The following is a 25,829-nucleotide window of genomic DNA, read 5'->3' on the forward strand; positions in this document are numbered from 1 at the left end:
CAGCTCTTAAATCTAGCTCAACACAACAAAAAGAGGGGAAAACACCACTTTGTGGAGCTACTAGGCAATTAGGCTTTACAAGTCATTTATTTACTGAGTTGAATACTTACTTAGGCCAGAATTTTTAAAATGGAGTGGGGAAAAGTGGGACCCAGAGGGGGTTACGTGAGAAATCAGAAATCAATATCAAACAAAACTGTCTTTGACCAAAATGTTTGGAAATTCAGCAAGTTCAAAGGGTTTTAGTTATGGCAGACCTCCTGCCTTTATAATCAGAGGCGTTAAGCCTCGTCCACACAAGAAGGGATTTGCTCATCTTGCATTGATTTGTCGCTGACAGTTGGTCGCTAGGAGACATTCCAGGTATCCCTAATGTCTTTAATACCCAGTCATATGTCAATCAACAATACCCCACACTTATCACTGGTAGTCGCCTAAATCAATCTTCTTTGAGTTGAAAAAATTTAACTCAGGATCTGCCAACTTTGCATGCCAGCAGTATTTCACCCATTGATTTACTGAAGTTCACCTTTGCAAAGTAAAAGAAATCAAGAATTTTATATTATTTAACTCATCTATATTTACAATGATGCACTGAGGAGGGTACTCCCTCCACTCTACCCAGGCCTTCCCCCTTAATTTCCTCCTATTGTTGCAATAAATTAGGAACACCATAAAATTTGTCAAAATAAAAAGTCAAAAACACCCCTCAGAAAGACATCTGCTTATTCGATCCTACAGATAACAAGATTACGAATGTCTCGTGGAGTTCACAGAGAAACAGGATTGTTTCAAATCCTCGTTTCTTAATTTTCTTTCTTTTAAAAACTGTGTTGCCATTTCACTTTTTCAAATCCAGAGATTTCATTGGAAGTTGCATCACACAGAGGTTAACTAAACTAAAACTAAAGTAGCGTAGTTACTCTTTACCAGAATCGCTGCTGACAATTCTTGGCTGCAGTGCAACAAATATTTTGAGTTATGTCAAAGGCTGATGCCTGAAATGGCTCTCTCTGACACTGTAGCGGGGATGTCTGAATGAAGCTACGAGGAAGGTTAAGGTAAAAGTGATCTACGTGGCACTTTTACAGCTTTTTATGGTTATTATATATTCCACGGCTGACAAGGACTAAAATAAATCTCCCTGAATTACACATCCCTGTACAATCATGGTGATACATCATGCATGTTTTGCTGTCTCACACATGAGCCATAGAGCTCTCTTAGAAACATTGAGTGGAAGCCTCTGTTCTTCTCAGGCCATGATCAGGTCTTTTCGATAGAAGCCTCCCACACACACTCGTCATTGTTCTCCCTAAAAGTCCTCGCCTGCGTTGAAGTATCTGTGTCATTGCCAAGCAGGCATCTCAGCGGATCAGCCCCCACACTCACCTTGCAACATTTCAAAGAGAGACCAAAGGGAGGCTGAGCGAACATGGACATGTGTAGGCGGCCGTGTAACCAAGGGGGACGTTGAGAGGGCGGAGGTAACCAATGGCTGGTTTTTTGTTTTGTTTTGAGGGTCTTTTTAAGGTTCATTGTCACATTTTACTGAAATTAAAAGATCTGATATGAATCTTGTTCTTGCTTTGATTGCAGATTATGTTTTACTAGTCGCTCTATTTTTTGTTTTTTCTGCAGCAGCTGGCCTCATGACACCTCTCAAAAATATCTGATGATAGCGAAAGATGCTGTTAAAGACGTGTTAGTCAAGTGTTAAAAACAGAGCTGGAGAGTGCAGCGATATCATGCTTTTCGCAGTATGTTGGGAACCAGCAGCTGGCAAACACGTAGTGATTGTGAACGCAGCACCGCGCTAACAAAGTACAGGTGCTTTTTATTCATATTCACTGAGAACAAAGGGGGTTCGAGCTTAATTAAACCAACCAGACCCAAATAAAGGTGTGTTAGCCTTGCAGCCGTTGCTCTTATGCCATCTGTTGACAGAGTTGTCAACATCGCGTTTCAAGATTAAACCCTGTAAGATCCACTTGATGACTCTGAAATACAGTTGAAGCAAATTCAAGTACCTGCTGTTTTATTAAAGAAGAAGAGGTGAAGGTAAATAGCAACCATTTTCTAGCTATTACTTAAATGTAGAGCAGAGGTGTTGAACTCATTTTAGTTCATGGGCACATACCTAATTTGATCTCAAGTGGGCCAGATGAGAATATGAATAATTTGATCTGAATATCTTCCTTTTTAATGAACCATCTACTCAGAAAACAAAAGATGATCAGCCTGAGATTTTTTGCCACACTCTTCGTTTCAAATATAGTTGCACACACTAGAATCCATGTTCCCACTGGCCTTCTTCGGATTCTTACACTACTCAGAATAGTGTAAGAATCTCACCAACCCAGATCTCCTCCAGTGCATCGGTGACCTTCACTTCATTTCCTAAGATTGCTTCGCTTTCTCTCTCAAACAAAGTAAAGGAAACACTCACTAATCACGGCTTCTTTGGGGTTCTGCCCAGCCTGGACACTGCCTACTGATCCCCACTTTCCTCTTTCCTTACTCCATCCACCATTATCCTTCAATAAAGGTTGTTTAATTTAATTGAGGATGTGGACCCCGCTAGTGGAAAAGGCCGCACAATTCAAACTTCAGGGACCGTTGAAAAGAACAGTCCAGACACTCACCCTGTTTAGGTGAACTTACCCAGAGCTTGGTGCTAAGTCCTTCAGGATACTCTTTAGGGTCACTGTCTTTAAACTACAAGCAAAATATCTGCATGTTTAAACCTTCAAATAACCCATGCAATGTATGCAGGACTTCCACAGCTATTTTGAAGACTTTGTTCCCATTTTTTAAAGTATAAAAATCCAGTACAAACATGGAGGGCATTAATTTAAAACCCCTGACAAACAATCACTGCAGATGGGATGTGACAAACAGTGAGTAGTTGTTAGCTTACAAGCTCAATATAAGTTTTTAATAAACAACAGAACATTTATTATCGATGTTCAGTTAGCAGCCAAAAACCTTTCTGTTATCAGCCACTCACTCCTGTTAGCGTATCTACCTAACCACTGTTATCAGCAGCACTCACCCCATTATAAACAAAACAAAAAAATCTATTATATAATTGGTCAGAGATACTTTATGCAATCAGATGCCCTGTTATTTCACTATATAACAGTTGTATTTCAGGACAGAGCCCTGTAATCAGTGACACTGGCCCTGTTTTTTATTTTTACTATCCCCCAAAAGGCAGACCTTCTTTGCTATTCCCTCAAATCTCTCCTTACTTTGAACAGCAACCCATCCCAATACTTCTGGCAAGCTAGTGCCATAATAAGATCCCTCACTGGCTACTTTTGGTGAACGCCACCAGTTGTAATCCTGGCTGAGCCCAAGCACTGTAGTAGTCAGCAGGTATTTTTTCCCCTAGTTTATTTTTCCAAGAACGTTTCAAACACCCCGTCGTCTCACTCACAGACTCTACCTCTGTGCCGAACCAATGGCATATTGGGTTCTTGCTACCAATCAGCTCAGCCTGCTGAGTGACGGTTGCTCTGATGTTAATTGTCCCAGCTGGTTGCGGCGCTACTGGCCAAACTAGCTGGCCACCATGGGGCGTGCCGCTGCCTGAGCTTTCATTGTTCTCTGCTTCATTTCCTTAGTGGCAGATTTAGTGGTTTTAAAATAAAAGTAGATTTTAGTCTTAGGGCCCTTGCAGGCATACTGCGTAAGGCTGTGCCTTACTGCTCTCTCTCCCTGACTCAGGTGCTACCCTCTTTTTCTCCTTAGGAGCCAACTCCAATCACTCATCAGCACTGGAGTTCAGAAGCTGGGGAACAGTGCTAAAGTAGCAAGTGCTATTTGGACAGTCTGGCAGTATGTGTTAGCTGCTAGTGAGTAGTTATTTACTCTGACTAATTCCTTATACAGTTTCTTATTTTTGATGATGTGTTTTTGTTCTTGTCAGAAATAGGAGCGTAGCCTTCTGCTTTTTTATTCTCTCACACCTATTGTCTAACCCAGTTTAAAAGCAGTATGCTGGTTTAATGACAGGTCATTGTTGGGGTTATTGTTGACTTGTTGACTGCTTTCGGTCAGTTTTCTGCCAACTGACTGGTTTGTATTAGATATATAAATCTTCTAATAAAGAAAAACAAATTGCATTTCAATCTCAGAAAATCCAGAGCGACTTTTTGTGCTCATTTCCAGCTCCACGTTTTTATTCTTGGACTAACATCACTTTGCATCTCAGTTCAGGATGATCTTTATCTTATACTGGGCCTTAGTGCAGCCACTCATTTTATATATGGTTTGAAGGAATTAACCTTTAGCTTCCTTTCCTTTTCCTTTGAGCTACCTTACGTCTGATTATTACTTAGAAACTGCAGGTGAGTTGGGCTTCTGTGCTCACAGCCAGAGCGGTGTGCCTGAGATGACCATATTAGGGGTATCTGCTCTCACTGCACCCCCATGCAGAGCTGAGAGTAGTCTGAAACAGAGGATTACTTAAAACAATGCCCCTTTTTTAATATAAGTGGCAGTATACAATTAATATATATATACATATATATATATATATATGTATATAATGTTACAATGGTGAATGCTCTACAGAAGATACCACTTCTATCTCTGCCTGTAAATAGCAGTTTCCAGTTTACTCTTCCATGCAGTCTGTGCCATTTCGTATTCGGTTTAATGTGAATGTATCATAGAAGTGCTTAAACATAGTCTTTATCCTCTTGAAACATCAGACAGGTTAAATGTATTTAGAGTCAACACTCACTTTATTAGTTACACCTCACTTCGAACTGCGTCGCTTCTTTGCGGCTTATGTTCAGCAAGCTTTTGCTTCTGTATTTGCATGGTAGCATTTGACGGTTGCTGAGGATTTGTGGGAAACGTCCTCCTCTTGCAAACCTTTTCTACAACATCGCAAAGGATCGCGATCTAGTGACTGCGGAGGCAACTTGAGCATTATGAACTAATAACTATGTTGTGTTTAAGAAACTAATCTGAGCTTTCTGACATGAGTTGTCTTACTGAGCTAGACAATGGTGCACAATGATCAAAAGGAGAAAGCCGTAGTCTTAGGCTGTGGCAGCTGGATTTAAAGCAGCTTTGATTGCTGGCTGGATCAATTTGTGAATTTCTTGTTGTTAATCAGAAACTCTGACCCTGCTCTTTCCCTTTACCCTGTTCTGGCGGAAAGCAAGATTTAAGACACCAGCTTGGATCTTTCAAGTCTCCTGACATCTAATTTTGGTGAGCCTGTGCATACTGTAGCCCCAGTTTCCTATTTTTAGGTGACTGGACAGGCACCCAGTGTCGTCTTACTGCTGTAGGCCATCTGTTTCAAGGTTTTTTGTGTTGTGTGTTCAGAGTTGCTTTTCCTGTGGTCCACGCTTGTAGCAAGTGGTTATGTGAGCTACCGTTTCCTTTCAATCAGCTCAAACTAGCCTGGTCGTTCTTTACTGACCTCTGCCACGAACATGGTGTTTCTGCCACCCACTAGATGTTTTCTTTTTTTCCTTTTTTCTTTAGGGCCATTCTCTGCAACCCCCTGGGATGATTGTGTGTGTGAAAATCCTGTCTTGCTCGGTTTGGATGTCTGCAGGACCCCAAAGTTAAATGCTTTGGGTTTCTGCCACACGATTGACCGATAAGATATTTGATTCAACTTGCAGTTGAACAGAGTGAGACACTCAAAATGAAGTCTCAGCTTCAGTTAAGAAACTCGTCTAACGGCACTGAGAATGATATTAAAAGAAAAGAAAAGAAAAGTACATTTGATAGCTTTTGGACTGAAATGAAAGCTCCACTGTTTGCAAACTGAGATAAAATATTCACCCACATTTAAAGCCTCATTGCCTCTTGGTTCCAGTTGTCAGGCAACAGATTGCATCTTAACTGCAAGTTATTTATTCCACAAGAATGATACTTGGTGTATTTGATGGCTGGATGATTTTGTTTAGATGACTGTACTTTATTACCAGAAAAAAAAGGTGGTTGTCACTACTGTCAGTCTCAATAGTCGCAGTAGTAAAGTAGATTTTAAAACAGTGAAGCCAGACTTGTGAAAACTCAAAAAACACAGAGATAGAAATAATCAATCCTGCCCTTCCAACTACACTCAGAGTTAAGAAAAAGAAGAGAATCAGTAGATAATAGATTTCTCTTATCAGGATGCGATAGTGAAGCAGATCAACTGCTTAAATAATCCCAAAGTAATGAAACAGGTTCCTTTCTTCTTACTCGCACCCAAATAAGGCTTAAAGTGGCAAAATTTAGTTACTCCGTCAGACAATGACAAATACCGAGAAGACACTTTGCATCTGTAATTTAATTGAAGTGCAAACTGCCTACCTGCCTTTATAAACCCAATTTTATACATTTTCTAAAAAGATAACTTGGAAATCTTTGCTAAAGCTTTCTTTCTGTCGTGTTTTTAAAGATTGCATTAGAGTGAATTGGCACCAAGTTCTGTTTTCAGCTCTTTCAGTTTAAGAGATGAATGTCATTAAAGGCAATACTGAAGGCTTACACTGAGATTTTTTCAGTTACATCGAAACCTTTAACAGCCTGTCTGTCAGAACCAGCGCAGTGCCCTTATATGAAACAGCACTGTAAATGGAAAATGTGAGTATAATAAGCAGTGACTGTGGCAAAGAACGAAAATAAGGCCGTCAATCTTTTCTGTGGAGTGGTTTTCTTTAGTATGCCATTATCCTCATGGAGTGCTTTGGTGACAGAGCCAAATTACAACCTGCACTGTGAGAGCAGACAATAAATAGTTCCCATCAGGATACAACACATCACCAGAAAAACAAAGATGTGCACACACACTAACAATCACTTATGTAGTAAAACAAACATTCCTGTTTGAAATTATGCCTATCAAACCAGTTTTTTATTCAGGGATCCACTAATTGTGAAATTCTAGGTTGTTAATTGGCAGATACCACTTTTTTCTGTTTATGTATTTCGCTTTTGTTCGGGTTTATTTTCCCTTTGTTCCAGACAATTCAGTAATCCTGATTATCAAAAGGAACACTTTTGAAATATTTAATTTGTTTATCACAGCATCTTTGAACATTTCTCTTTGTATTGTCAAATCGGCTTTGCACAAACTCTGGCCATTCAGTATTGTCAAATATTCCAGTATATAAGTCTGATATTGTCTGATACAGATGTTCAGCAGAATAGTGGTACAACTCAAATAAATTGGACAGAAAAGCCATGTTAAACAATCAAGACACATTTCATTACTTTTCTTACACATTTTATTCTTCGTTATAAATGAATACAACATAATGAATGTTTCTTCTGCCTTCGCTCACTCTCTCCAAGTCCTTTGTCCTGTACCCCTCCCCGAGCCTGGTTTGGCGGGAGGTTTCTTTCTATTAAAAGGGAGTTTTTTCTTCCCACTGTCACTAAGTGATTGGTCAAAGGGGGTCGTCTGATTGTTGGGGATTTTTACCTTACAACATAAAGTACTTTGAGGTAACTATTCCTGTGATTTGGAGCTATATAGATAAAACTGAGCCGTTGCCATTCAGCTGATACATTAGTGCATGCTTAGTTAAAACATTTTTATTAAGGCTGAAAAAAAAACAAAAACTCTAGAAAGGCAAGTCTCTGCTTTAGTGCTTGGTGGTTACAGTGTCCCAGCTTTTGACAGCATTGGTAATGAACATGAACGTGAAATCCTTTGGATTAAGATTGAAACCTAAACCATAATTATATCTATAAATATCTGTAAGTCATCATAAAGAATATGATGAGGAAGGCATGTTTGTTTTTTTGTTCTTGTTGTGTGTCTTTGTATATTATGTGCAGTTGAATTTTTGCAACTCCCATTTTAAATGTTATTTAGACGAGCAAAAAGAGTGGCAGGCTCAGCACTTCGATGTTATTGTGGTATTGATAATATCATAGAGTCTTTAGTGTCTTAGTAATACATGTGCCAGCTGTTGTTCTTTGGCGGTGAGTGAGGTGATGATTAACATGTTCAGAAGTTACACAGTACATGTGCAAGTACATGGATTTGCACACACACAAAGCTGCAGTTAACCTTAGAGACACAGCGCTGCCTTCTGACCGTTCACAAAAGACCTGTGTGTAAAGTAAATACACCTGTTGTGTACAAAGAGCTTGGTGTAAGATTGAACTCGTAGCACATTTTCAGTTTTCCTGTGAAAGCACAGTTTCTGATGGAGCCAGCAGAGCTGAGATTCACAGTCTGTACCGCATGAGAGTAATAAATAATAATTTTATCTTCGCTCTGTGATGTTAATCTGGGGTTTAAGCAATGACTGAGTGGCTTTGTTCTGAATTCAGACTGCTGGCCAATTCATCCTGGACCCCAGCTGATGTTTACTCAGGCTGAGCCAGCAGCTGCTCACACGATCTGCGTCAACTCAGTCATCTGACAAGGCGTGCACGCTGCCTCTGACATGCATCTGTCAAAGCAGCAAAAGAAAAAAAAAAATCTAACTGATTCTGCTTCCTCTTTCTTTTTCTCCTCTTGTCCAGCATCTGCCTGGCTGCCCAGCATCGCCACAATGAATGAGAGTCGAAGGGAAGCACTGGCGGCGGCCGCCCCCGCGCCCACCACCGCCTCCTCCTCCACGGCTGGCTCCAACACCACCAACATGGCCGGCCCGGGCACAGGCGAGAAGGATGAAGCCTTCTCCAAGCTGAAGGACAAGTTCATGAATGAGCTGAACAAAATTCCATGTGAGTGTGTCTTTCTTTTCTCCGGTCTGGCAGTGGGACAACTTGAGAGCTAAAGCATCAAGTGTATTTTGTGTTGTTTTATTTAATATATCTCTGCTTTCTGGTATTAATTATACAGAATTACCCATTTTAAAACAGTCTTAGCCCTTATAAGATGCTTTTATAAGGTGTTATTGGTGATAAATGCTACATTGTTTGGGGTTTCTTGGAAACTTTCTGATGTCATACATCAGAATGTGATTTTAATACGAACCTTAAACTTCTGATTATGTACGAGGAGTTTGCAGACATGCAAAAGTGCCATTTGTGTCATATAACAATAAATATAAACTTTATTTATATAGCAACTTCCAAAATCAGAGTTACAGTGTTTCACAACACAAGATAGGAAACAAACAGCCAATAAAACACTTAAAAAGAGATTAAAATGAAATAAAATGAGCTATAGGAACAGTGGCAGCTTAAGGAGATTAAAGTGAGGGATGTTTGAAATTTAAAATGGAAAACAGCAAATATATATTTAATATGTATTTAACTTAAATAAAAATGATCACGAAAAAATGATAACATAGAAATAACTCAAAGTAGAGGGACAGAAAAGGACTAATTGTAAAAATATGTAAATAGTATTCACATGGCAATTTTTTTACTCAAGTTAAACATTCAAAGAGCATTCTTACTACAAGCCTCATTCACTCATTTACACATATTCATATAAGTGCTTTTTTCCCCTTTTCAACCTAATATTCATTCACTCACACTGTGATGGACGCATCAGGGGCATCTCAGGGTTAAGCATCTTCCTCAAGGACACTTCAACATGTTGTATGGAGGAGCCAGTCATCGAACTCGCAACCTTTCAGTTGATAGACAGCCCACTCTACCCTCTTGAGCCACAACCGTCCCCATGTCTTTAAGATGGACTTGAAAGATGACAGCAAGCTCACCAAAATATACATGCACTTATCTTTAAAAGAGGTAAACGTTCTTTTGTATAAAATTATGGATCAAAGTCTCCAAGATTGAGCAACTGAATTGACCTGCTTATTCAGGCTGAAGTCGTTATCACAAATGATGCTGGGTTTTCTTTTGTTTGTTTTTTTAAATATTGACCCAACATTAAAGAAGAGGACCTCGGGTCTGTTGTAGTGAGTCTGATAAATGCATCAGGCCACATAACGATTATGGCCATCTTATCCACATTTATCTGCAGGAAGTTCTGTGGCACCAACCATTTAAAATCTTGGATTCAGTCGTTCAGTGCATTAAGTTCAGGACTGTCAAAGAGATCTTTCTGTCATCCACATACGAGTGAAAACTCACAGTATGCCTGTGGATGTCAAGCTTCAGGGCTAACATGTACAAACAGAACAGAAGAGGTCTAAGGACAGACCCCTGAGGTACTCCAGAGGTCATCTTCATAGATTACTATTACATGCCAGTGACAACACTAAAACACCTACCTGTAAGTAAGAATAAAACTTAACTAGAAAAGCCTGAAAACCCACCACTATAAAACAAGTGTAAGGTTGCAAGTACAACCTTACTTTAGTTTGCATTTCGTACAACATGGTAGATCATTTCAGCAATTCTGTCATAAGTAATAAAAGGATGTCCAAAAAAACAAAAGAAATGTTGTAAACGGGCTTCCACCTGTTGGAAATTCCAGCAGATGTTCATTAAGGACATCAAGCAGATGGTCGCACCTCATGACGTTGCAACCGTCAGTGAAAGTTTCCATTTTTGGAAATATTTTTCAACCATAACACAAGATTTTAAATGGGCAATTAAACAACCGTCATTCAGCAAAAAATGAAGTTCTGTGTTGTTACACTAAATATATCTTCTTAAAGCACTGGATTTTATGGATAGATTACTCAAATACTCCTACTGTTAGGATTACTTACTCCTACATGCGATGTGAAATTTCTGTCAGAAATGACAGATGCCATGAGAAGTAACAAATTGTCCTAACGGAAATCTGTATCGATAAAATAGTATAAAATTTTTTCGTAAAAAACACAATAAGTTAAATTCTGTTTTCGCAGTTAGTACCTATAATGACTTTTATTATTTAAAGTACAAACATCTGAGTGCATTTAGTAAGACTGTGCTGTAAGCATGACTAAAAAGTGATTCAGCAGTGGTTGTGAGTGAGCATTTGCTGGTGACGCACAAAAAGCAGCCAGTGTCACCGATGACCTTTGACGACAGCTTCAAGTGAACCAGGCGGCCTGATTATCTACTTATTCATTTGTTTTTGTGGCGCTTCTGAGTCAAAGTAGTAACAACAGCATTTAACATTTAACACTGAATTGCCCAAAAAGAAGAAAGGCGTACTCAAATTTGAAGAGCGGAATAAACATCTGGCAACAATAACTCAAGTGTTTGACACGATGTATCACCAAATTATCCACAGCAGCCTTTATTATTTGCGGTTAGAGTTTCTGCTTTTCTGCCTCGGTAGAGCATTCAGTCAGAACTCTCTATTTTCTTAGATATAATACCTCCTCCTCTTCTTCTTTTATCACCAAATCTCTTCTTTCACATTTAAATGTGTTTTCGTTTTTTCCTGGAAAATTTTGGAGCATAAAGTTTGTGGGAAAACAGTTATCATTGTGTTTCATTCGGGATAAAGTACTGCCTGGAGATCTGATTGTGTTTGCATTCAGCAGAAATCTATATATAGACATATCCACGGGCTCACGTGGAAGTAATATCCTCAACAGGAAATGGCTTCTTTGGAAGAGAAGCCCTGTTTCATCACCAACGACACAAACGGGACTAGTCATATTCCCACATTGAGATTTAATAGTGCATGAAAAATTTCACCTTCTACGGAGGAACATTTATTTGTTAAAGGCAGCATATTTGTGTGAAAAAATAATAATAGCTATAATTTATATTCAAATATTTCTCATGGCTACAACTACAGAGATTTAGCTCCATGTGGGCTTAAATGAGACGCTGATGCAAAATGAAAACACATTTGTGGTGCGGTGGGTGAATGATTGGGATCAACGCTATTCAGCGTTGCGATTGGCTGAGGTTTATATCTCCCCTGGCTCGGCTTTAAACGTCTGTCACCGAAACCCACTGCAGTTCCAACACAACTGAAGCCTGACAGCTTCTTCATGTCTCATTAGGTTGTGGAGCAGATAACTCGTATTCATATCATTTTTAAATTTTGTACTTTGAAGAAGTAAATTATACCAACTTTGGTTTTTCTCAGGCAAAATGAAAGGTTCACCAAAATCAGACCGGGGTCTTACTGCTGTTTTTCTCACCTCATCCCCTCAGTCAAAAGCAGCGAGGGTTTTTTTCTCTCTCTGTGGAATATCGATACTGTCTGGAGAAAGCCGGCTTGCTGCGTGCTCAGCACAGCCTCAGTACTGTGGCTTCAGAAGATCTTCTTTGGGGATTATAGCCCAGTGTAAGACCTGCATGCTTTAAATAAAGGTGGTCACGTGGTAATAAAATCTGCATGGTCTCACTGGCCGAACATGTTGAATTCTCTGTGGCGACGATATTGTCTTGGCCCATCACTTTAAGCAAAATCTTTGTAAATGTTTGTGAATTTAAGCCATTTTTTTAAAGATATTTACAGCATGTTTTAAGATAATATTGTTTCAATTTATTATTACGCGATTAATCTGCTAACTCAGTAGTTTGTCTTCAGATTGGTTGTTTTGTTTGATCAGAAGAAGAAGAAGGAGCAATAAAATAAAATGTAAAATGTAAACCCAAGAAAAGATTCAAATCCTGCCACAATTTTTATTTTTCCTGCATAAACATACTAAATACCATGACAAATGAATAATAAAGTAGAGTGACAAACATCTGATTAAACTTTAACTGCTACTGGTATATTTGTAAGAGAATCAAGTAGCTTAATTACTTTTTCATCTTTTTTTATTATTAGCTGTTCAATTTACACTTAAATTCAATAAATGAAGAAGACATATGTATTATTTATCAATGCCTTTTTCAACTCCTATTGACAAGCCCCGCCCCCTTTCCCTTTCATCCTGACTGATGTGCAAGTATACCCATTCGTCAGGCCGCCACCACCACACAATTGACCTTTGTGTAAATGGCCAAAAGTTGGGTGTTGCTTAGTGCTCACACAGTGACAGCGTTATCCTGGATAAACCTCCGCCACGGCATTACTTGAGTAAATACATGACACTGAGTCGTTCAAAAACGATGTTGTTACTCGTGAGCAGTCCAAGCCTGGAGTAAATACACTCTCTGTTCTAAAGACGTCAGACACAAATCTAAGAACACACATGAATGTGAGGGTGTTAAAACTGACCGTGATAGCCCAGAGGGAGATTCTTATGTTGAGGAGAGGCTTAAAAATCTTGGCAATGAACGAGAAACATATTTTGGTATATTAATGCATCAGGGAATCGGAACTAGTAGAGGTAAACTGAATGTATAAAATGTCAGTTAGTTTTAAGTATTGATTGCTGCTCTTTATTAACAAACATTCGAAAAAGTTGGTACGTGCTATTTCTTAATAATGGTGGAATTTAATGTATTTGTAGTTTGTTTCAGTGAAATTTGTTAACAAATTGCTGGGTTTTGCAGAGTTGCACAGTTCAGACAGATGTTGATTTATTATAGCAGCAGAAGACAGTCAGAGTTCAGTCTCTGGGCTTTAAACATATCATCCCTGCAAATATCTGACATATAAATTGAGAAGTATTTTCCTGGAGCTTACAGGTGGATGGTGGGGGCATTGAAATACACACAGCAATGCTGCACAGAAGCAGCACTGACATGTCATATGAGACGTTAACGGTTTAAAAAAATCGCATTGATGATGTAGAAATCTGAAAATACTCGTGTTTTAAATATGATACACTTGGTATTACAGGGTTAAATGGACTGCCAACTTAAGAAGGCATTTACATGTGTAGTTATTACGATGCTATTATTAGATTTTGCTATTATTATTATTATTGCTCATGGCCAAGTGTAACTTTCACCTAAACAGTTCTCATGAACAGCAGAGGACTTCCCATTACTTATCATTCACAGTAACCCAGAATCGCTGTTTATGCATCTCCAAAGCACTAGCATCCATTAGAACTACCCTGGCTGCTTTGTGCTACACAAGATGATGTTTTTTGTAGATGTTTTCAGCAGCACATGATCAAATAATTGGGCAGTACTCCAGATGTGACAGAACAATCAGCTCACAACATCAGTCAGGGCAAAATGGGAACATGCAGGGCATTTTCTGGAAAGAGAAAATGTTTTTTGCCATTTTGGAGGCGATGTAATCAGCATGGTCAGACCAATGAGTCAAAGCTACCACACAGTAATTTAATTTTACTAACCTCTTCAGTTTAAAACTTATATGTCTAGGTGCAGTGCAGCACTATTAACCAGAACACATGTGTACTGTCAATTGAAGGTACTTTGAGTAACTTTAAGAAAACTAGAATCCATTGAGTAGCTTTGCTGTAGTTTAACTTCCTCCAGTGCAAATAACTCATAGATTGCAAAGTTTTCCTTTTAAAGTACTTTCCCCAGTCCTTTTGCACAAACAGCCATCTCAGCTAGAGTTTTTCCAAATAATCGAGCCTTCACATCCTCATAAATATGAGCACACACGTCCAAACACACATTAAACCACACTCCGACTTCTGATTGAACACAGCAGCTGCCTCCAAGGAACCCAGTGCATTGAATTTCTGAGTAACTTTTCTAAACACCCAAGCCTCTACTTCCTGATAACAATTAACCTCTGAACACAGAGGCTGTTTGATCCATGGCTGCTGGCTCCACCAGCCATTAGTCCAAATAACACAGACAGGCGACTGACATTTCAGGAAAATTAATAATAAAGATCATATTTTTTCTTTTCTTTTATTCTGCTTTTAGACAGTCGACAGCACAAATATGTTTACAATGCTGACAAACAAAGATGGTCGGATTTAATTAGAACACATTTTAATTTCATCTAAAAAAAACACATATAATATTTTAGTGTGTTCATTTTTCAGTAAAAAAAAAACTTAAAGTGACTAATGCTGTAAATAGGCACTGTGTAAATACAACTGTGTTGAACTTGAGCTGACTCTTTGACTAAAAGCCTTCTGTGATAGCACGACTTTGTCTCTATGTTTGAGCCTGATAGAGAAAAGTCTCATAAAGCTCATGGCTGCAGCTAAAAGACTACAAGACTGAAATACATGGTGCTGTAATCTGATACGAGGCTAAAGAAAATGTTTTAAACTGTCTCAACTTCTTTGACTCTGTGGCAGCTCACATTCAACAGACAGCAGAGTTTATTAAAGGGGATTACGGTGGTGGATCAACGGAGCTATTCATCTCTGCCTCCCTGCTGCTCTGGCAACAAGCCTCGCTGCCTACTCTCTGCCCTCGCTTTACAAAAGTTTGCCCATCACGAGACACCATCAGGGGCTGGTCCAACCACAACCTGATCAGTGCTCAACCACCAGCAGCCTCTTTTTCTGAGAACATCAGCTCTCTGCGAAACAGATCCTCTGTATTCTCACATATGAACATATCTGGGAAAGTTTCTGCATCATTACCCCGAGAGATCAAGGTAGTGATGAGGGCGACATTTAGAGATCAAATGTATTTTATGAGTCTCTGTGCTGAAGCTTTGTTGCTATGAAAGGCAATTAAACATTCACTGTTGTGCTGAACAAAAACCCTCACTGAAATGGTGATTTTTATTTTAGTAGCACTCAGTAACCACAGCTCCAATGCCTTTTTGATGAGAATATAATACAGAATTAATAGCATTGGACATTTTGTCAAAGTTACTGAATCCTAACAAAATCTGAACTGATGAGGTATCACATCAAGACCACCTGTCTAATATTGTGTTGGTCTTTCTTTTGCTGCCAAAGCAGTCCTGACCCGTAAAGGCTCCAGACAGTTGAAGTTGTGCTGTGGTATCTGGCACCAAGATGTTAGCAACAGATGCTTTAAGTCCTGTAAGTTGTGAGGTGAGGCCTCCATAGACCAAACGTGTTTGTCCAGCACATCCCACAGATGCTTGATTGGATTGAGATCTTTGGTGCCCAAGTCAACACCTCAAACTCCTTGTTGTGCTTCTCAAACAATTCCTGAACCATTTTGCTTTGTGGCAGGGCACAAAGAACACCCCACCCATCAGGGAATAACCTTTCCATGAAAGGGTGTCCGTGGTCTGTGAAACGGCTTAGGTAGGTGGTACACGTCAAAGTAACATCCACGTGGATGGAAGGACCCAAGGTTTCCCAGCAAAATATTGCCCAAAGTGTCATACCGCCTCTGCTGGCTTGACGTCTTCCCATAGTGCATCCTGGTGCCAGGTGTTCACCAGGAAAACAGGGCACATGCACCCTGCAATCCACATGATGTTAAAGAAAATGTGATTCATCACCACCTTCATCACATCAAAAGCAGCGAGCACGTCTTCCCTCTTGTTCTGATTGTACCTGATTTCATCTGTTTTTCCCTCAAATGGTGAAACAGGTTTGTTTTTTCACCTTAGGCAGGAACTGTTTTCTTGCCTGTTTAGCAAAGTAGCTCCTGTTTTACTAAATCATTATGTAAGCTGATATGCGACTCTCACTCTCAGACATGCCTGGGCTTATCTTGTTATTGTGTGTGCTGGCGAATGTAAGCATATGGCTTCACTATATCTTTGATATCAGGATATCTGCTGACAATATGACAACCTTCAAAAATAGTTTCATAAGATACCTGAGGGACCAATCCTGCCAACTGGTGGGATTCAGCTTGTTCTGGGGTTTGGCAGAAATGAGCAAAGCCAAAGACGTCTAGAGTCATCAAATAATTCTGAAGAGTAAACAATGATAGTCTGGCACCCATCAATGCTTGTTTTATGTTGGTGGATCAGAATTTTCTTGTAGAAAACTGAATAAAAGGCAGGAAAGAAAAGCATTTCCTAATTTGACCAAATTACAAAGATGTAGACTTGCTGATTTTAAATTAAATCGCATATAAAGGTACTCTGAGTGCAGGGTTCATTTTAATCAGCTCCCACCTATTGCATAGGGAGTCATTGTTGCAGAACGCTGGATGATGCTCCCTGCTGCAGATGTATTGTTTCCTTAAACGAGCCACAGCGGGGAAAAGGGCATGGACTCGTAGGCATAACAAGATATAATACCAAGGTTAATTGACCAACAGGGTTCTGTCTTATTGGATCAGTGTGGCTATAACCCAGATGCAGTATAAAACTTGCATACACACCCCACCCTTTTAAATCTATCGGTCCAGCTCTGTCCATTTGTGAAGCTTCTCTCTCTAATGTAAAGTGCTTTGTATTTCCAAGGAGCAAAGAGATGAATTCAACAGAAGCCCTTTTAATTATAGAATGAGTCAGAACAGAGACATCATAGCATACATCTTTACTACAGCAAAGGAAACGTGAGGGTGAATGAACTTTCAATGCAAAAAGTTGTATGACAGAAATTCTCACCATCATTTAGATCAATTCCATTAGGTACATAATAGCTGCTATTGCAGGTACAGTACTGTACACTTGTGCCCATGTGTTTATGAGCCATCTCTCTTCAACTTTGTTCAACTTTTTAGCTGCACCAGAGAAAAACTACAGACCGAGCCGGCCAGTAGCAACAGTCCCACTGTAAATTCTCCCAAAATTGCATAGTCTAATCTAATAAATGTATTTATATTCATGGATTTATTTTCTGTACGTACAGCAGATCATGTACATGAAGTTAAGATTTCAAAACCAAAGATGAGTGTAAACAAAATGTTGGTAATAATCCATGTATTAATGTATTGCATATATAAATGGCATCTATAATTTTAAAAACAAAACAAGTTGTAATAAATAATAATTCTTAATCATTTTTAATTATTCTCAAACTTTCATGGTCAGTGTCTGTAGTTTCTGTTCCTGTGTTTCAGATGTTTTTTCTTTTTCTTCTGTGCACCGCTGTGTGTCCTTGCTTGTATTTCTGTCTTCCAGTCTCATGTCAGTCTCTAGTCACTTCCTATTTTATTTTGTTAATTCATTTTTTTGTATGTCATTGGGTTCTTTGTTTCTCCGTGGAGAATCCACTGGATTAGTAACATTACTGGATTTTAACGTAGTATCTCTGATGAGGTTTTGTTCCCTCCTTTAGTTTAGTCTTCACAATATTATTATGGAAATTGACTGGATGCTCCATAATTTAACTGATTTAACATAATATAACTTCCCATCATTCTCATCTGCTCTGTGGATCTTGATGTAGACTCCAAAAAAATATTGCATATTTTTAGGTGATGTGGAGCACTTCTGGTTGAATCACAAGCACTGACTTGAGTGTTTACTTTGGCCTAATAGTTTCAACCTATACTTTGCCTCCTTACAGTTCCTCATACATACAAATAGCCCATAGTCTATAGACCCTACTTCCATAACCTGTGGGGTTCTGCAAGGTTCACTCCTAGGTCCTTTATTATTTTCTTTCTACATTCTCCCTTCACTTGATCTTTTAATAACATTTCTTATCATTTTTATGCCGATGATGATTGACTGTATAATAGTTTTAGACCTCACCATCTGTCCAACCTAGATGACTGTTTATCCCAAATTATTAACAATCTCTCCCATAATTATCTTGCGTAAAATTCCAACAAGACTGAGGTGATGATTATAGCTCCTCCTGAACTACATCCAAATATCAGCTAAACGTTTGCTTCCCTCTGTTCATCTGTTACACAAAGCATTCTTAATCTTGCTGTAATATTTGATTCTTTTCTGGGCTTTGACTCTCATCAAAAATATATTTTACATTTCTGTTTCTTTTTAACAAAGCTTTTGTTGAGATGCTTGATGATAGTTTTGTATTGCTATTGACTGCATTTTAATTTTCTATTATGTTTTGTTGTGATTACTGCTCATTTTTATTTTGATTGTGCAGTGGTTTGAAACTACACGTCTGTGAAAAGTGCTTTTTAAATACTGATTTGTTATTTGTCTGCCTTTGTTTCTCTCCCCTGTTTTTCTCGCTGTTTTGGTGTTTTTTATTTTTTTGATTTTGAACAACTTCTTTAGTTTGATGTGCTTTTGTGTCACTTTCAAAACGTACATTTACTTTTTGTAGCCATGGCTCTGACATGACTAGCATTATTGAAACACCACATTAAAGGAGATCCTGTGCCTTGAATGCACAGGCAGCATAGACAAAAATTATTTAAGAATCAGTCCATTAACCTTTAATTGTCCTCATTTGTAGACTGACTACAATGGTTTTGCATAATTCAAAAATCACACACTGGACGGTACAGTCCCTCAGTTCATATGCAAACTGCTTCTTCTGCTCCTTTCAGTCACTTTTCTTCTAACTGGCTGTCCTTCATAAGCAACAGGTTTGAACAGAAGGTGGGTGGGGCTTCTGTGCCAGTGTGACCAAACTGAGGACATTAATTTTTAACCGATATCATACGGCGCCTGTCTGGAACTTTTGACTTACAGGAATTACTTGTGCATACGCTGACATTTACATTTGAAACTGGCCATGTTTACAGTATATGCAAAAGCATATGAAAGAAAATAAGAGAAAGCACTTAAGCCCTAAAACATACAGTTAGGATGCATTAGCTAAAGGCATTTACAGAAAGTTGATATGCATTTTTCTTTTCTCATGAGGCTCTATTGATGCTATTCACTGTAGCAAACCACCACATACTGTCAGAATGACTCACAGTCCTGCAGTATTTTATACTCCTTTCTATGGAGTCAGTTTTAGAACACCTACAGTGTGTGTAAATGTCAGCCAGTGAAGCATTAGTTTTTCCCTTTATGTTGAGGTTATTGCTCTTTGACTTCGTTTCACTGCGAAAAAATGATCTCTAATAATATCTTCTTAAAACCCAGCATGGTAATGTGTCAGAGAAATCATCAGAATATTTTGAGTTCAAGTTTTGTACCAGATTATGTTTCACTATTCTACCAGGATGTAGATCTGTCACTCAGAGCCCTTTGATAGGATTAAACAAAGTTTAAAAAATGTAACAAAATTTACAATCTGCACATCTTCATTTTCATCTCATTAATGATTAGAGAGGTGAAGGCAGATGTACAAAGCTGAACTACATGACTCAGTGTCTAAAGTACTTTGAAGGTGTCTCACTGTTTAGGGCTCTGCTTTACCGGCATGCTGTTCTGTTGACGGAGCTGAAAAGTGATTTCAGCCTTGAGGAACAGCAAACATGGATCTCATCATGCGCAACCCACCCATTAGAGAAACTCCATTTTCCATGCCATGTCGCATGGCGGAACGAGAGATAAGTGTTGGGAGTTGAAGTGTTGAAGTGCGTGTGCTGGCAACACTCCCTCTTGTTCTCTCCCTTTCACTTTCTCGCTCTATTTCTCTCTCGAGAAAAGACACTCACACAATGTAGTTAATTAGGAAATGCTTTTATTGCTTTCTGGGACTCAGGTTCCTTTAATTAAGGAACACAGAAGTGCCTTTCACTGGAAGACGCATGCTTGATGAATAAGATAAGGGCTGGTTTCATGCGTTGATTGGACTGTTAGCGCCTAAATGACATTCCATCAGGCATTTTGAGTGTCGATGAAATGCCAGAATGACAGTAAGCATTTGGAATTGGGGGAAAAAAAGATTTTACTCTGTATATATTCCGAATTTTTGCTTCCGTTTGGGGAAAAATCCACATTTTTAGTTTTAGTGATTGTTATCGTTGTGATCTGCCAGCTTGTAATACAGACTTGTCACATCTCTGACACTTCCATTACAATACTGTCTCCTTAGCTTACCTCCTGTTTGCATTTATACGTGGAAGCTAGAAGTACCTGTTTGGATGCTAAAAAATGCCACTATATATTCTCATAAGCTTCTAGCAAACTACAGAGCAGGGGTGGGAAACTCCAGGTCTCAAGGGCCGGTGTCCTGCAGGTTTTACATATCACCCTGGGTCAACACAGCTGAATCAAATGATTAGTTCATTACCAAGCGTCTGGAGAACTTCGAGAAATGTTGAGGTGGTAATTTAGCCATTTGAATCAGCTGTGTTGGATCAAGGACACATCTAAAACCTGCAGGACACCGGCCCTTGAGGCCTGGAGTTCCCACACTCCTGCTATAAAGGTACAACTTACAGTACTGTGAAAAAGATGAGTTTAATTTCTTTATATTTTGCTTAAAAAAGGGGGAAATAGGTGCAGTGATTTATTGAAACATCTGCAAATATACATAGAAATACAGTATATAAGGCAAACAGTGAGTTTGTACAATTCTAACCAGTTTGGAAGTCAATATTTGGCATGATCACATTATAAAGGCTTCTCGAAAGACATTCAAAGCTCTTCTTGGGATGTTGGCTGCCTTTTTTGTCCTTTTTCTATTAAGATGATCCCACACTGCTTGGATAGCGTTGTTCCAGGGTCTGGGGAGACCAGTCCATGACTGATGGTGTTTTATTGTTTACTGATGATAGTTTGAAGCAGACATTTATCAGGATCTGTTGCCACTATTTTTCAGCCCAGTTCCAGTAATTTGGCATACCTTCTTCCAGTTTCTTGTCGACACAACACTGGTTCATCCCTTTAGTTAGGTGGCTTTTTTAAGCTTAACAATGATCTATGAATCATTTAAGGGTCTTAACAACCAAACAAAACAAACAAAAGCCTTTCTTCTGACAAAGGTAAAGTACAAGGAACTGAATGAAAACGAGAAATTCAGTCTGAACTTAAGAAAGCATGGAGAACTATTCCTCAAGACCACTTTTAAAAATTACAAGAAAGCCTGGCTCCTTGGAGGCAAAGTATTGCTCAAAACATTTGCACTGTACTGTATTTCTCTTGAGATTTAATCATGCAGCATATCATGAAACATAAATGCCGCTGGTCCAGCTTTTCCAATTAGGCAGTCATTACAAAGGTGTGTTTTGGAATAAATGTAATATGAATGTTAAATTTTTAGGGGTAAACAAATCATTTATTGAGGTGTAATTGGAGAATTATTAAACAGCGCTCACTAGATTAAAAATGCTACAATGTGCATTTTTTGTGCACTTTTTACCATTGAGTAGTGCCAAATGGCTGAAGTTAATTACACTTTAAGCCCTTAATATAGTACAGTTAAGAGAAAAGTGAAGGCAGGATGATTGCTGTGTGATTGGTATATACATACAAATGCTATGATCATTATACTAAGAAGATAAAGTAATCCCCTGACATGGTTAGGGTAAAGATAAAGGCTTGAGGGGTCGATTCAAACAATAATTCAGGCTGGGCTTTTAAACTCAAGGACAAGCAAGTGACCAGAATGTTAATTATGTAGGCTATCACCTATAAGGGATGATCAAATTATCACAGCCAAAAGCTTTAACTTCAATTTTATTATTGGGTCAAATTAGTCAAATTTTTGTAAATTACACTAATAACATTATAAGAAAGAGGAAAGTACCCTTAACTCTGCATAAGCAATACAAAACAGATAAATTGTTGGGATATTATATGCATATGCATATATAACGACATTCCGTTTGCAGTGGTTGTGGGTGCACCATTTAAACTCACTAGGAATACACCAGTCATTGCACCTACAAATATATAAAGAGAGAGGAGCAATAGAAATAAAGTAGACTTTTTAAACAGTGACTAAGATAGAGTGACTTCACACTTTCCAGCCAGAAAACTTCATGCACACGTTCACTGAAAGCAGTCATGAGCTGCAAGGATGTGGAACAGCCAAACAGTGTTTTAGCTCCTATTTTAGACTAACTCGTAACTTGCACTAATTTTCATTCTCTCCCTCCCGCTTTCATCATTCCTTTTTATCTCATCAACGTGTCTGATATTTCCTGCTTCACGTTACTTTCCTTACAGAGAGGAAGAGATGTCTTTAGCATGTGCACTCGTGTGGAGACCACAGTGAGAGAACACAGTCTGTGGCCAAGTGAGCTGCACGTGATGCGTGGATTCTGTGTGATCCATTGATTCTTCACAGCATGGCACAATGCTACCCCCCAGGTCACCGGGAAGTATCCCACTTCTCCCTGTCGGCCAGCCCACCCATGGTTACTGCCCATAGTTGCGTGTTGTGGACCGCTAAACTGGGTGTGGTTTTCAGAGTATGCTCTCTTCACGAGTGATGTGTAATTAATTCCTTTGAATCTTCTTGCTTCATAAATATAACAAAACTGACAAATTCCCAATAAAAAAAAACAGCCTTATGTGTCTAAGAAGTGAGAAAGCAAACACTTCCCGGCTTAAGAGTTTATTCTGTGCACAGTGTCAAGTTTGTAAAGGAAATACTCCTGGTTTTATTTGGCTCATTGTAAACGAGGCCTATCCAGTTTCACCTCCATTACCACGCTGCTCCAAGGCAAGGCCAAAGCTGTAGATCCCGAAGTTATTTTAGAGCATCACTCACTGTTTTTCCTTGGAGGAGAGTGCTTATTGATTTTGTCAAAAGAATCGATTTCTTTCCCTCCTCTCTCCCTTTCTCCCCCCTCCCCCTTGGACCTCAGCAAAGGAACCGCAGCTGAATGTTGGTGAGCAAAACCCCAGAGTGAGTTCGTAATACGCTTTTCTGTTTTGATGGGTCATTCTGGAGTTTTTCCAGATAAAGTCTTCATAGGGCTGGCTCATGTTTTCTATTAGTTTGTAGTATTTAAGAGAATGACAAGTATTGTATCTGTCTGGTGCCCCTCCCAATTCCTTTCTTATATTTGGTTGTATGGATGAGTTTTGTGACCTCTCTGCTCTCTCTTGGTGGCGTTGAACGCTTAAGCTGTGGAGAACAGCAGCAAGAACAGAACAGGCATCAGTGACAACAGATATGACTTAGGTCAGAGGTTAAGTGGGAGTGGGTTGCAAAGCAGCAGATGTGTAGCAACTGTATTTGTTATAAAGATGAGCCCATCTGCCCTGATTGCAGCTGAGCCTGGCTTTGTGGCTGGCCTGAATTAACACAGAAAATATGCTCCTTAAAAAGTTTGTTATTGCTCAGTGTTAAAATGAGGAGTGGGCTGCCAGGTGTTTGGTATCTGCTGAGTAGAGTCAAGGAGCAGTGATTGTGACAGCTGAACGGGGAAGTCTGTTGTGAGGCCTCTCATTATTTTCATTGCATCTGGGCTTTATGCTGTCCCTCCGGTGCTTAAAAACCGCCCACTTCTCCTTCCATCGTTACGTTTGTGTGGTGTACACTCTATCCCTGTGTGTCCGCACCAGGCAGCGCCAGCTGACTGCTGGCTATAGTTGAGATAGGTGTCACCGTGTTTGCAGCTGGCTGTCACTGTGCTGTTGAGCTGAGCGTCTGACAGTGTGACAGTGTTGATTGCTGCTTGTCCAATTTCTCCAGGCAGGCTTATAGTGCAGGCCAGTAGCATATGGTAGAAGGAAAAGTAACGACTCGTATGCCACCTCAGTGAAAGTGCATTTTGTTTTGTTTTTTTCATGTTAGGAACAGTTTTAATCATAACTGAACACAGTATCTGCAAGTGTGCTGTAGAGAAATCACATGTTCAAAGGAAGTTTTAAGGGCAGTAAGGACAAACTCGAAACTCTCAATTCCAAACTTTTAACTTGCATAAAGATCATTAGGTGACACTAAATTAATTAAGTTTCTGTTGTTGCTCCTGCTGTTTTTCTTTTGTTATTTTACTCAAATTCTGCTGCCACAATCAGATCTAGGCGATATTTAATCACTAATTAGTGATTAAACTAGTAACTGTTGCCAAGAAGTGCTTACGGAAGTGTGATGTAAAAGTATTATTTTAAATACTTTGCCCAGCATGAAACTTTCAAAATAATCTTGATGAACCATCCAGAAGCACCACTGAGGATCAGAGCTGCTCAAATGGTTGAAACTGACTCATAAACTTCATTAAATCTCAGTGATTAGATACAAAAAATAGCATTTTTTTGGTCTTTTGTCTTTCTTCTCCAAAACAGTGTTTTTACTTCACTACTTTTTTATGATGCATGTAATATATCATGCTGTTATTTTTGTTTTTGTCTAGTACTAACATTTGATCTGAACAGAACAGTGGTGGTTGCTGACTCAAAAACGTGGAAAATCATCATGTTTTTTACACTAATTGGCTACTTTTTGTTATGTTTTTGTATTTTTACACTAACAAGATGCGAAGCAGCATCAACTATATAAAAAATATGAAAAACAAAAGCAGCAAAATTGAGAATTATTCCTATTCAATGTGTTATTTCTATAGGGACATTTTAGGTAGCACGTTTACATAAACAGATGTTACAGTACAAGTTACCTGTGGGAGGATGAACAACTGCTTTAGCTTTACGGATCAGCTTCTGGTTTAAAGTTAATTTACTTCTTAAAACAATTAACACTAACACTGAGCTGGTATTGTTTTATTTAATTCAGCACAGATGCAGTAAATAAGACGTTCCTCTGGTGTGTCGTCAGCCCTTTTTGTGTCTCTAAATTACAATTAAGAATTTGATTCGGATAAACTTTCCTCAATCTCTCAATCTAATATCAGGATAAAAATCCCAAATTGTGCAAAAAAGAATCAAACAAGCAATGGCATATGTAATAAAATAAACTTTATTATTCCTGCTGGCACAAACATTAGGGTCAGTGGAACCATTGATGGACTATTATACTGTTTTCACGGTGGGATAGACTTGGAAAAAATAATAATATTGCATTTTTCTTTCATTCTTTCTTTTTCTTTTGAAAAGGTCAAAATTAGTCCATTGTAAATTTGACTTACAGGTGAAAAGTAAAATATTTAAATTAAAAAGGAAGACAGCCTGGTCCAAAAAGTTATTTTCCAACTTTTTATCTTAAAAATGTTCAGGTTTAATATAACCACTGAGATTAGGCTCAGGAGGTTTGCCTTTGAGGAGAGTTTCGGTCTAAACCTGCAGTCTTTCTGGGAAAATTTAAAAATAAACCTTAAATCCAAACACAAAAGATTAATTAAATTTTTAAAGGTAATATGAAAGCTTAGAGGATGAGAACAATGTGAAAGCAACCCCCCCCAGCCCCGTGAACCTGTTTGGTTTTACTGCATCAGTGGATTGTCATGGTCACACCTCTGCTAATGCCTCTCAGGCACACCCTGCCAATTCACCACAGCTCTCGCTCCAAAGCAAGTTCTGT

At 38.9% G+C, this 25,829-nt stretch overlaps 1 protein-coding gene across 5 annotated transcripts in view; it reads left to right on the forward strand.

Moving 5' to 3' along the window:
- The window catches only part of syt1a (synaptotagmin Ia), a 207,151-nt gene that overhangs the window by 139,937 nt on the left and 41,385 nt on the right, over positions 1-25,829 (forward strand). For all 5 annotated transcript variants that reach the window (XM_019347152.2, XM_013275640.3, XM_019347153.2 and 2 more), the window contains one exon: positions 8,503-8,706. In XM_019347152.2, coding sequence (XP_019202697.1) covers positions 8,532-8,706 — 175 coding nt within the window. In that variant the 5' untranslated portion in view covers positions 8,503-8,531. The remainder of the gene's footprint in view (positions 1-8,502; positions 8,707-25,829) is intronic.

Source organism: Oreochromis niloticus, linkage group LG17, assembly GCF_001858045.2.
Source record: "Oreochromis niloticus isolate F11D_XX linkage group LG17, O_niloticus_UMD_NMBU, whole genome shotgun sequence".
In the NCBI taxonomy this organism is placed as follows: Eukaryota; Metazoa; Chordata; class Actinopteri; order Cichliformes; family Cichlidae; genus Oreochromis; species Oreochromis niloticus.